Source organism: Hyperoodon ampullatus (assembly GCF_949752795.1).
Source record: "Hyperoodon ampullatus genome assembly, chromosome: 14".
Classification (NCBI taxonomy): Eukaryota; Metazoa; Chordata; class Mammalia; order Artiodactyla; family Ziphiidae; genus Hyperoodon; species Hyperoodon ampullatus.
In genome coordinates this window covers 73880640-73893390 of record NC_136927.1, presented here as the reverse complement: position 1 = coordinate 73893390, position 12751 = coordinate 73880640, and the positions used below count along the sequence as shown (strand labels likewise).

At 49.3% G+C, this 12751-nt stretch overlaps 1 protein-coding gene across 4 annotated transcripts; it reads left to right on the top strand.

Moving 5' to 3' along the window:
- Positions 1 to 38: 38 nt before the first annotated feature.
- On the top strand, positions 39 to 11846 carry WFDC3 (WAP four-disulfide core domain 3). 4 transcript variants are annotated; one of them, XM_079720191.1, is made up of 5 exons: positions 39 to 92; positions 1955 to 2043; positions 10150 to 10281; positions 10841 to 11026; positions 11641 to 11846. In XM_079720191.1, the coding sequence occupies exons 2-5, from the start codon at positions 1965 to 1967 to the stop codon at positions 11658 to 11660; spliced, it is 417 nt and encodes a 138-aa protein (XP_079576317.1). In that variant the 5' UTR covers positions 39 to 92; positions 1955 to 1964; the 3' UTR covers positions 11661 to 11846. The 4 variants fall into 4 exon arrangements, with proteins under 4 accessions (XP_079576317.1, XP_079576318.1, XP_079576316.1 ...); XM_079720192.1 differs by having other exon boundaries at positions 58 to 96; positions 11644 to 11846; XM_079720190.1 differs by having other exon boundaries at positions 58 to 96.
- Positions 11847 to 12751: the final 905 nt, after the last annotated feature.

Sequence of the window (12751 nt, the reverse complement as noted above, 5' to 3'; positions counted from 1 at the left end):
GCTCCGGAAGCGCGACTCAGCGAGCGGCAGGGTTACCAGGGGAACCGAATCGCCGCTTCTCGCGGGGTCCCAGACGCTTAGAGGCCCTGTGTGTAGGTTAGCCAGGCTCCCTCTCGAGAGCGGCCGCTCCTCGGGTGTAAACGGCGGGTGTTCAGTCAAGGATCTTTCTCTGGCCGGGCCAAGGCCCGTGGAGAAGTGCGGGGCAGGAGGAGGGGAGCAGGTTTCCTCGGGCTGGTGTTGGGGAGCGGAGGGGAGCGTTTGGTACCGAGGCGTCTGCAGTTGTCTCTGGAAAACTAGATTTTAATATGCCTGGCACTCAGCCCCCGGAATTGGATGGGCCCAATGCGAGGACTCCGAAACCCGACAAGGGGGGGTCTGGCCCATGCCATCCCACTCACCCAGTGGCCTCTCCAGGCCTTGACCCCAGGGATTGCCTCTTGGCGTCTGAGGGCATCTGAAGGCATCGGAATGAAGATTCTGGGCTTCTCTCCCCAGATGCGTGATACTGGGATGGGCTGGGGATGCAGGGATTAACAGCTGTGGAGTTCCCCAGAGCCCCTTTAGCTCTGCATTAGAGATAAGACGTCCCTGAATAGAATTGGATCTACTTATGGGTGGTAGATAAAGTTACTTTTATCAGGTCATAATACGGGGTAGTAGAAGGTGCATGAGTTTTGCAGTTAGAATGATCTGAGTTCAAATCCATTATGATATGGTGGTTAACACTGACTATGGGATTGGATTGCTTACCTTTGTTCTACTACTTATTAGCTGTGAACGACATTTCTTTCTGTGCCTCAGTTTCCCCATCTGTAGAATGGGGATAATAGTACCTAACTCATAGGGTTGCAATGAGAATTAAGTGAGTTAATTCATGTAAAGTACTTAGAATCTTGGCAGTAGTAAACCCTCAAACAATGTTATCTGTCATTACTATTATTAAATTCCAGCAGCCACCACTTACTAGCTTAATGACCTTGGCTAATTTTCCCTCTGAACTAGTTTTCTTACTTCTGCAAGATTATTGTGAGGCATAAAATAAATAATGTGTATAAAACACGTTAGGTCATCAATAAATGTTAATTATCTCCACGCTCCAATATCAGCCTTAATAAGGCAACTTTCTGGCACCAAGCTCTTTGTCCCTATTAAGGAGGTTTTTACCCTTTAACCTTATTAGGCTAAGCAATGCCAGTGGACACTGTTAGGTATCATGGTTGACCAAAGGAATAGATAAAGAAAAATAAAAAGAAATATAGGAAGAAGAGATAAAGAAAGGGAGTATATATGACCTAGGTTACTACTTGAGTCATAGCAACTGTTCTTTTGGGTTTTGTCGACTAACCTTCATATAGTCCAAGAATGCCCTGTATGGGCTAGAGAGACCAAGATGTAGGTTTTTGGTGCATTTATATTAGTTCTGAACAAATCTAAACACTGCTTTTCTGTAGTTTTTGGATAGTTTCTAAGCAGTCTGTTCCATTCTCTGTTTTCTAGGTTGCTAGGATGGACAGGAGCCACAGTGCATTTTATTAGCTTTGGTTCTTTTCTTCAGTTGTGCCTCTAGTCCTTTCCTCTCTCATTACAGCTGTAGCTGTGTCCTTCCAAAACCCTCTAGGGCTCTCTTTGATCCTTTATCCAATGGCCATCCCTCCATTTTCTCAGTTGCCCATTAGATTCCTCATCATTGTCCAGGGATGTTGTGTATATTGCAGAGTTTGATCATTCCCATCACGTGTGTCTTTTGGTAGTGCCAGGAATTTTCCCACACACCAGCAACCAGTCACTTTTCTTCTTGTTGGGAGAAGACATCGTTGGGGATTATTGCGAAAGGGAAAACTTTGTGGCTGGCCTTAGACCAATCCCCTAGTCTTGCCCTTCCCTCCGTTGATGTATTGATACAAGGCAAGGTGTACACGTCTGGCCTGAACTGAGTTCTCATCTCTACCCTCAGCATCATCATCATGTCGAGCTGCCTCTTCCTCCTGAAGGCACTTCTTGCTCTTGGGTCCGTGGCATCCTGGGTGACTGCAGGAGAGCATGGTGAGCTATCATTTGGGATCCCTGGCTAACAGCAATAGAAAACGACTAGAGGAGAAGTCATCCCCTGCCTCCTCCCAGAGTGAGGGTCCTCATTTGGGGAGATGGTCTTCTCTGTAGAACAGAACTGGACGCATAGATTCTTGGGACAGCCAGCATAGGTCTTCCTGGCTTTCTCTGTTCTCTCTGGACAAGGAGATAGCACTTCCAGTCTGGCTTACTAGAGGTTCTTGCTTTTCCCGAGGACTCTCACCCTAGGGTGAGAATAGGATCGCCCCAAGCTTTCTGTCTCTCTCTGCAGAGTGGCTGGTCCATGTGTGGTGCTGGGTGCATGTTAGCGGCTGTGTGGGAGAAGGGGAAAGTGGTTGCAGAAATATTTTGTTTTAAATTTATTTATTTAATTTATTTATTTTTGGCTGCGTTGGATCTTCGTTGCCGTGTGTGGGCTTTCTCTAGTTGCAGCGAGCAGGGTCTACTCTTCGTTGCGGTGTGTGGGCTTCTCATTGCAGTGGCTTCTCTTGTTGCAGAGCACGGGCTCTAGGCTCGTGGGCTCAGTAGTTGTGGCTTGCGGACTCTAGAGCGCAGGCTCAGTAGTTGCGGCACATGGGCTTAGTTGCTCCACGGCATGTGGGATCTTCCTGGACCAGGGCTTGAACCCGTGTCCCCTGCATTGGCAGGCGGATTCTTAACCACTGTGCAACCAGGGAAGCCCCAGAAATATTTTTGACAGGAATTTTGGAGAGACTAAAAGTCCCCAAAGTACATTTGGTTTCCATTCCCTGTTTCTTGAGGCCTCGCCAGTTACCCCAATCTCAAGTGATAACTTTTGCAGTGAAAGAAGGAAAATGCCCTCGCAATAAGAACCCATGCAAAGAGCCATACCAGGGGATGAATCCTGTCTGGCTAGGCAGAAGCGCTGCAGCGCAGGCTGTGGTCGGCTCTGTTGAGGAGGCATCCCTAAGGGTATGTTGGCTTGAGAGGCGAGATCCAAGTCTCCTTTCCGATCTTGCCTCTGGGCTAGATAGACCCAGAGAGCTTCCTATCTCCTAGGTTGGCTCTTGAAATTTAGCTCACCTCTTTTTTCCCCTTTTGGGGGTCTCTTCTCCTTTAATCACTCGTGTCCCCAGTTCTTTGCCTTCTGTCAGGAGAGAACAGGCCATTGATTATCTGCATCTTTTACTTTGAACTCAGGGTTCCTGTTAAGGCTGGCCTCCTTCCAGCCAAACCTCCCCAGGTAGCAGGCCCCTTCCCTGTACCCACTGGCGTTGTCTGCGCCTGGTTTCAGCAGCTCCCTTGGGCAGCCTGCCCGTAAGGGAGAATAGAGTGTTGTACTCTTTGCCAGGACTCTGGAGGGCCAGCTCTGGAACCAGAGCCTGGGAATCTGTCTCACGCGGGTCACTCACTGTCAACTTGTCAGGCCTGGTACAATCTCCGCAGTGTTTGAAGGTGATGGCTGAATTGCAGGGGCTGAGGGTGAGGCTGGCAGCCAGGCAAGGCAGCTTGGTGAGCTGCCCTGGGCCCTGGCCAGCCCAGATGGGGCTTCCTCTTTCCTTGGAGCTTAGCAGGTTAGAGTAATTGATCTCTCTGCACCTCCCCCAGAGCCCACTGGCTGAGTGGGGTTCCTCGTCTGGTGGGAAGTAATATTTCTGCTGGGATATTAGCTAACTACTTTTCTACAGTTCCAGTCCTGGAGGAGGGCTGGCCCACTCACCCAGCGGGACTCGTTGCTACAGCCCACTGCACAGGGAATTCCCCTTCCTGGGCTATGCATAATCTCTGCTTTCATTAAGCTCTGATTTGCCAGAAGCTTACCATAGCCTGTCCTGTCTGTTTGGTAACTTGGAGGAATGTCAGGGTGTCTGAGGGCACAGGGCAGACCCTAGGACCCGCTCCCCTGAGGCAGTTCGGGTCTGAGCATGGGTCTGAACCGGGCTCCTCTGCTTGCTGGCTCTGTGGCTTTGGACAAGTCCTTTCATCTCTTTGAACCTCATTTTTATCATCCTTAAAATGGAGATAAGGGTATTTATCTCACAGAGTGATAATGCAGTGTCCATTTGGGCTGCTATAACAGAATACCATAGACTGGGTGGCTTATAGACAACAGAAATTTATTTCTTACAATTCTGGAGGCTGGGAAGTCCAAGATCAAGGTCTAGCAGGTTCAGTGTCTGGGAGGGCCTGCTTCCTGGTTTGTAGACTGCCGTCTTTTTGCTGTGACCTCACGTGGCAGAAGGGCAGTAAGGGCCACTAGTATTCATGAGGCCTCCAGTCTCCTGACTTAATCACCTCCCAAAGACCCCACTTCCAAATACCCTCACTTTGGAGATTAGGTTTCAACATATGAATTTTCAGAGAATACAAATATTCAGTCTACAGCATGCAGTTGAGAAGACATGCACATAAGAAACTTGTACAAAACCTGCCAAATAATGCCTGACAGCTCATATAGTTATGCCCAGCACCTCGCTGTTCAGGTTTCCTCCCAACTGTCTGAGATCTGGCCTATTCACTTGCTCACTTATAAATGGATTCAATACATATTGAGTGTCCACCCTACCTGGCATTTGGGCATCATGGGGTAAGCATGGTAGACATGGCCCTGGCTCTCATGGAGCTCACCCTCTGATGTGAGACACAGTAAATAATCATAAACGAGCAATAATAACCACCAGTCGTGATGAGTGTGCAATGAAGGGAAAGAAAAGAGAGGGAAAGAGGAGGTGTCATTTTAAGTTGGAGAACGAGAAGGAGCTGGCCATTGGGTGGAGTGCTATGAAGAGGGAACTGCAGGGGCAAAAGCAGTAGCGTAGGGCAGGGCTTACTATTTTAAGGAGGTGAAAGGTCAGTGTGGCTGGAGAAAAGAGACGGAGAAGGAAGGCTGTTCCAGTTGAGGCAGAGTCCAAGCTTTGGGGGAGTCTCCGAGACCTCTGTCTAAGGCTTTATTGTAAGTGCAATGGGAGGCTGTTAAAGGGAGCTGTAAAAGCAGGAGAGGCCTGATCCAGTTTTCATTTTAAAAAGGCTACTCTGCTGGCGTCTGAAGAATGGATGGGGCGAATGTAGAAGATGGCAGGCCAGTTGAGAGGCCAATATGCCAGGCTGGGTTGGGGGTGATCATGGCTCAGACCAGGGTGGTGACAGTGCAGACCTGGAAGAGTGGCAGACTTGAAGTACTTCTGAGGGTGAAGCTGACAGGCCCTGGGAAAGAAGTTAGCAGATGTGGGTGCTGAGGAAAAGGAAGTGTCAAAAAGGGTGGTGAGTGTCTGGCTGGAGCTGTTGGGTGATGGTGGTGGTCTTTACTGAGAAGGGGACAACTTTGGGAGGAGGAGGAGGAGGTTTTGGAGTGAAGATTCAGATTATGGCCTAAGAGTTGTCCCCTCTGGCTCCCTCATGGCCCCCCCTCCCACTGCATGAAAGTTGAACCCTCCTGATCCCCCGTGACCCTCTGTTTTGCTTATTCCGACATGTGCATTATTATTATTTTTAAAAAACATTTATTTATTTATTTATTTATTTGGTTGTGTTGGGTCTTAGTTGTGGCAGGCGGGCTCCTTAGTTGCGGCTTGCCGGATCCTTAGTTGTGGCATGCAAACTCTTAGTTGCAGCATGCATGTGGGATCTAGTTCCCAGACCAGGTATCGAACCGGGGCCCCCTGCACTGGGAGTGTGGAGCCTTTTTAAATAAACTTATTTATTATTTATTTATTTATTTTTGGCTGCATTGGGTCTTTGTTGCTGCGCACAGGTTTTCTCTAGTTGCGCTGAGTGGGGGCTACTCTTCCTTGCGGTATGTGGGCTTCTCATTGCAGTGGCTTCTCTTGTTGCAGAGCACAGGCTCTAGGTGCGCGGGCTTCATTAGTTGTGGCCAGGGCTCCTGGACCAGGGCTCAAACTCGTGTCCCCTTCATTGGCAGGCAGATTCTTAACCACTGAACTACCAGGGAAGACCTGGAGCAGAGAGTCTTAACCACTACGCCACCAGGGAAGTCCCACGACATGTACATTGTATCCTTCATATGCATTGATGGCATGGGCTCCCTGTGTGTCTGGGTCCTCTTTTTCTGAAACCTCACTGCTGGTTGTACAGCTAAGAGTTGACACAGCAGGCCCAAGACTGATATTCTCAGAAAGGCCTGCTCACAAGATTGGCCTTGGTGGGCTTCTGGGAATTTGGATTTTGAGATGGTTCCTGCCACCGTAACTAATAAGAGTGGTATGAGCTAGGCAGAGAACACCCATGTGACCAGCCCCCAGGAAGAACCCTAAGTCTCCAGTGAGCTTCCCTGGTAGATCCCACTTCACATGTATTGTCACAATTCCATACTGGAGGAATGAAGTCATCCTGTGTGACTCCCCTGGGAGAGGACTCTTGGAAGCTTGTGCCTGGCTTCCTCCATACTTCAACTTGTGCACCTCTTCCCTTCGATGATTTTGCTTTGTATTTTTGTGCTGTCGTAAATTATGGCCATGGGTACAACTGTATGCCGAGTCCTGTGAGTCCTACTGAATCACCAAAACTAGGAGTGGTCTTGGGGGGTTCCAGACACACTAGTTTATTTATAAGTTTTCCTAACCCCTAAAACTGTCTACCACTGGGTCTTTTGGCAGAACTGAGCTGAGCCCCAGTGCTTGGTGATTTGGTTTTGGGTGATCGTTGCGGAGTGCAGGGGATCACCATGATGTGGGTTAAAGGGCACTGGACCTAGTATCAGAGCTGGGGGTTTGGGACCCAATTCTGTGACCATTGACCTCAGGCCAATCCTTCCCCCTTCTGGGTGTCTGTCTATTTACAAGAGAAGAGGAGGGCTTCCCTGGTGGCACAGTGGTTGAGAGTCCGCCTGCCGATGCAGGGGACACGGGTTCGTGCCCTGGTCCGGGAAGATCCCACGTGCCGCGGAGCGGCTGGGTCTGTGAGCCATGGCCGCTGAGCCTGCGCATCCGGAGCCTGTGCTCCGCAACGGGAGAGGCCACAACAGTGGGAGGCCCGCGTACCGCACACACACACAAAAAAAAAAAAAAAAAAAGAGAGAGGAGAGGAGTAGGTTTGAAGGCTCAGAGGGCCCTTCTTGGCTTAAGAGGTTTTGAAATTTCACTTTTCTGCCAGCAGCTGGTGTTCTTCCCTAGTGGAAGCTGGGGCAACGGTAAAGACTAAGTGTGAGTATTTCCTAGGCTTCAGCTTTTTATTTTACTTTTCTGGTGATAGCTTGGGATCTTGGGATAGGGGCATATCTGGAGGCTAGGGATCACCATCCCCGTTCTGGCTATCATTCCTATTTCTCATCCTGATTCCTGCTAAGATACCTGTGAGGTGACAGGAAACCATGTGTTATGAGGAACTGAGCTTACCTAGCCTGGCAAAGCTAAGACAGTGAAAGGCAGAGGATGGCTAAAGAGATGGCATGAGCCATGTTTTTGCCAGGTCTCTGGGGATAGGAAAAGGACCAATGGATAGAAACAGATTTCAGCTGAGTATAAAGAAGGACTTCCTTATACGTAAGGCTGTCTAGCTTAAGTATAAGGATGGCGTAGTCTGGCTTGGAGGTATTGAAGCCCCCTTAATTCCCGCTGTTCAAGCTGAGAGTAGGGGATTGTTTGGTAGGGATTCAAGCATCAGATAGGGTATTAGACTGGGTGGCTCTGCTGGGCACTGGTCTGAGGGGATGTGCTGTGACCCTCAGGGCTTCAGCGTATCTTCCAAGGGTCCCTTCATTGCTTCTAATATTTGACAAAACCCCAGGGACCTCAAGGAAGCCTGGCCTGGGAGAGGGTAGGGCTTTGGTCTCTATGCCTGGTCCTGAGGATGAGGGCAGAGGTAGCAGGGTGCTCCTGGCACTGGTTACTTCAGAGTCGGGCCCGGAAAAATGGTGAAATCTGGGAAGTGTGGTATTCTAGGCCTCCACTCTAGGGCACACGGTATGACTTGGTGAGTTTATTTTGCTGTGTTTTTCCCTACCAGGGAGATTTTTTTTTTTTTTTTTGCGGTACATGGGCTCCTCACCATTGTGGCCTCTCCCGTTGCGGAGCACAGGCTCCGGACGCGCAGGCTCAGCGGCCATGGCTCACGGGCCTAGTTGCTCCGCGGCATGTGGGATCTTCCCGGACTGGGGCACGAATCTGTGTCCCCTGCATCGGCAGGCGGACTCTCAACCACTGCGCCACCAGGGAAGCCCCAGGGAGATTTTTTTAATGCCCAGCCTTCTCAACCGTGGGGTAAAAGGCTTTGTTCCTTGTTAAATGGATTTTAGTGTTTGTCAAACAGGTGGGGAGGTGTGGGGAGATACATCTGGTGGTTACAGTGACCATATTTTCTGAATAAAAAATATCAAGACACATAGTTGTGACACAAGCGGACAGTGGCAAAAAATACTTGAAATAGGGGCTATTCTGAAAAATCCTAGGATGCCAGGTTATTATATCTTGATTGTTTAGCTGCATGTATTCTCTTGGAGTCCAACACTTGCTTTTTCCATCATGTCAGAGTTCCCGGAGCCAGCTGTGTCCAATCGTATGTACATGTCCATTCTCAGAGGCACTGGGCCAGTCCTGTCTTGGTTTTCTACAAAGCTTGAATTGCCTGTCATTTTCCCCTCCATTTAAAAAACTTGAAATAAACACTGAGAGGAATGAGTCATGGTGAGTGGGTTTGGTTTGGATGTGACTTCTTGGGTGTGCGTGTCCCCATGGACCTGGCCTGTTGCCCACATGTCTTAAGGATGGTGTAGTAGAAAGAGTGCTTCATTGCAAACCAAGAAGCTGAGTTTTGTCCTGCTTTGCCGCTGACTCACTCTGCAGTCCTGGGCCAATCCCTTCTCTTCTCTGAGTTTCATTATCTTCTTAGGGGCTGAGAAAGGGCACATCAAGAATGTGTTTGGCTACATGAAGCAGAAAATGAAACCAACAGGGATTCTTCTTTCTCACGTAACAAGAAGTCCTGAAGTCAGCGCCAGGGCTGGCGTGGTGGCTCCACGATGAAGCAATTTCTCTCTCTCTCCTTTGCAATTCTTGACTTTGTCTTCATACTGGTTGCCTCCTGGTTGCAAGAAGGCTGCTTTGATTCCTTGTCTGTCTTTGGACTGGAAGAAGAAAGAAATGAGAGGGCAGTTTGACAGTTGTATTCCCTGAACCAACAATGCACAAGTTTTCCCATGTTATATCTTAGTTTGTGGTCACCCCTAGTTACAAGGGAATATGGGGGAAGCAAATCATTTTAGCTGACTGGGCTCACTGCCTCTCAGAACAAGCCTGGGATTCTATTCACAAGTGCTTCAGTTATTTATTGCCACCTAACAAACCATCCCCAAACTTAGCGACTTAACACAGTGCATTCTTTTTTTTTCCCCCCAAAGCCCCAATCCTGAAGTCATCAACATTAACACAGTGTATTCTTTCTCACAGTTGTGTGGCTTTGTAGGTTGGCTGGGCTTAGCGGGGCAGTTCTTATACCCAGTGGCACAGCTGAGGTCCTTCATGCAGCTGGGAGCTCCCTGGCAAGTTCCATTGTGGCTGGAATGTCCAGGATGGCCTCTCCTCCTCCAGGTTCTCTCTCTGGAGGCTTCTCATTATCCCGCAGCCTAGCCCAAGCTGCTTTACAGCATGGTGGCTGGTTTCCAGGAGGGAGTGTTCAAGCCCCAGTATGCAAGTGTTGCTCAAGCCTCTGCTTGCATCATGCTTGGCTGGTGTCCTGTTGGTCAAAGCAAGTCACCCAGTCAAGCCCAGAGACAGTATGGGAGGGGGCTGCCCAAGAGCATGTATTCCAGCAGCCAGCAGTGTTGCTGTCGACCACAGAAATCAAGGAGGGAGGATGAATATGGGGGTGGCAGCTAGTGCGTTTGCCACAACGTGTTAGACTTCAACAGTGCTTTTCAGTCTGTGAGTCTGGATATCTGTTTAGTATTTTGTGGTCAGCATTAAAAAAGAAAAAAGAAATAGAATATAAAGTATCGCATTGCATATACATGTATGCACGTAAATATGTACATTTTACATATAAATAGGTATAAAATACACACGGGACTCAATGGAAAATGTATTTTGTACTCAGAGTCCCAATAAAAATAACTGGAAACACTGGGCTTGAACACCTCTGGGCTCCAATGCTCTGATTTTATGGCAGAGCTTGGCGGTGAATGTCCTGCCGACCCCCTTCCGTGTGAAGAGCTGTGTGATGGGGATGCATCCTGTCCTCAGGGACATAAGTGCTGCAGCACCGGCTGTGGCCATGCCTGCCGTGGAGACATTAAGGGAGGTATGTCGGCTCTTTGGGGAAGACTTGAGTGCTCCTGGGGTCCCAGGGCTGGCTTGGGAGGGAGCCCTCTGTGGCCTTCTTCTCTTTCTCTTCATGGGAGGAGTCAGAGTTCTCATCTTTCCAGTCCTCCTAGCCCTTCAACCCAAAGCAACCCTCCTCCAAGGACCAAGGGGCCCATGTTGGCATTGAAAGAACTAGAGGAAGGCAGTGGGTGTTAGTAGGAAGCCCAAGCAAAGGGGGAGAGGGTGGTGCTCTGGGAGCCTTGCTCCTTCTGCATCCCACCCAGCCCCAGCCCCAAACCCACAGAGGTATCAAGACCCAAGGTACCTCTAGGGAACTCCCTGTGGGACACCATTTGGAAATCATTAGTCCAGATGCTCTCTTGGGGCCCTGCAGGGGCTCGGATCCTTGAACTTCAAGGTTTTCCAGCCAGATCTTTGGTTAAGATCTAGTTAGAATCAGGGATGGATTCATCTGGAGCCTCTAAGTCCCAGATGGGAACCTGGAGTCATTGGAGCCAACCCTCCTGTCTCTACACCTATGCCCGTTTATCCCACAGGGCGGGGTGGTGACTGTCCAAAAATTTTGGCGGGCCTGTGCATTGTCAGCTGCATGGTGGATGAGAACTGCCCAGCTGGGGAAAAGTGCTGCAAGTCAGGCTGTGGCCGTTTCTGTGTCCCGCCAATCCTGCCACCCCAGCTGGCCCTGAACCCCAATCGGACCATCTGGCCTAATTTTGAATTAGGTGAGTACAGCCCATTGTTATCAATGACCATGGCCTTAACAGCTATGTACAGAGTACTGGCTTCGGTGCTGGGTGGGGACTCCACAAGGGCAAGACAGTTTTTGCCCTGGAGAGTCTAGTTGGAGAGAAAGATTCTATGTCACAGATCAGAGCCCTTGTATAGGCAGTATGCATGTATAGGTGATAAGAGTAAGTGTGGCTCCTTGGGAAGGTCCTTCTCCTAGAAGTAGGGTTTGATCTGGGCCCTAAAGCCTAGGCAGGATGTGACCAAGGGAGGAGAGCCCAGAGAACATGCTGCATGGGTGGTCTGGTGACGGTCAGCAAAGGCACGGAGCGGGTAATGTATGTGACGTGTTTGGGGAGCTGGGATGGGGGTGGTGAGACACTGAGTAAGGGAACAGACAGGCTGTTTTTTGAACAGGAAATGTAAGGTTGGTCAATGAATGAAAAGAGTCTTCCATGCCAGTTTAGACTGGATTGTCTGGGAAGCAGGGAGCCATTTAAGGCCTTTGAGAGCAATCTTTGCCAAACTTCTCCAGGGTGGAAGGGAAAAAAACATGTTGAGGAGCTGGAGCCAGGAGGGCACAGTTGTGACCTGATGTTTCTTCTACTAGCAGAGAGCCCGGTGCCCTAGCTGTCCTGATGTGTCCTGAGTTTCTTTGGTGACTCCAGGGGGCTTGTCCTGGTAACCAGGAGAGGATGATGTCCTGGGGCTTGTGACACCCCCAGGGACTTTCATTGCCCTCTCTGCTCTGTTTCTGTTCTTGCTGCTGTCCTGAGCGTAGGAAACCCAGCCCTGGGTTTCGGCAGTGGGTGTGTGGTGCTTCTTTTCCCCAATAAAGACTGATGCTGACCCTCTTGTCTGTGCTCTTTGAGGGCTAAGATGAGGAAAGAGACCAAGGGGGTCTGAACGTGGCTGTGGGATTATGGGACTGACTTATTTAGGAAGCATAGGGGATCCCTTCTTTCTGAGAACACTGCAAATGGATGCTGGTTGGGCGTGGCCAGGGGGGAGGATGGAAGCCGAACCCGGGGTGACTTGCCATAGGCTTGTCCAGGAGTGGGACAGTCAGGCCTCTTTCTGGACTTGCTGACCTTTCTTCTGTTGGAGAATATGAGTTGGGGAATGGAACTGGGGTGAGTGGCTAGTGTTTTGAGTCACTTGGATGGTCCCACCTTGGCTCACCTTCCTTGGGGGCCAGCCCTTGGCTCCAAGACAGGTGTTTTGTCCCCTCCACGTAACTTTGCTGTAGGGAGGGATGTCTTTAGGTTCTTGGGACCAAGATAATTTAAAAAATATATATTTTCAGCTCCATGAAAATAACCAACCAGTTACCTCTTGTTGGACATTAACATTTTTGCACATATAAAAATCATGCCCTACTTTTGTAGATAAATCTGGGTAAATTCTTAGTAGTAGAATTCTAGTTTCTTAAATAGAGCCTGGCAAAAAACAAGCTCTCAGTAAATATTTGTTGAATGAATGAAAGAATGAATGTAATTCCCAAGTCTATCCCATTAGGAGTTTGTTGGGCTGCAATTAATAGAGAACCTAACTAATAGTGGCTCAGCCAATAAAGACATTTAATTTTCTCACATCAGAGTCTGGAGAGAGGCAGTGAGGCTGGTTCAGTAGCTGGACCGAAACACTGATGGCCAGAGTCATTTCTTCCGTCTCCACCATCCCCAGTGTGTTGGCTTTTGTTCTTGTGCCGGTCACTTCAT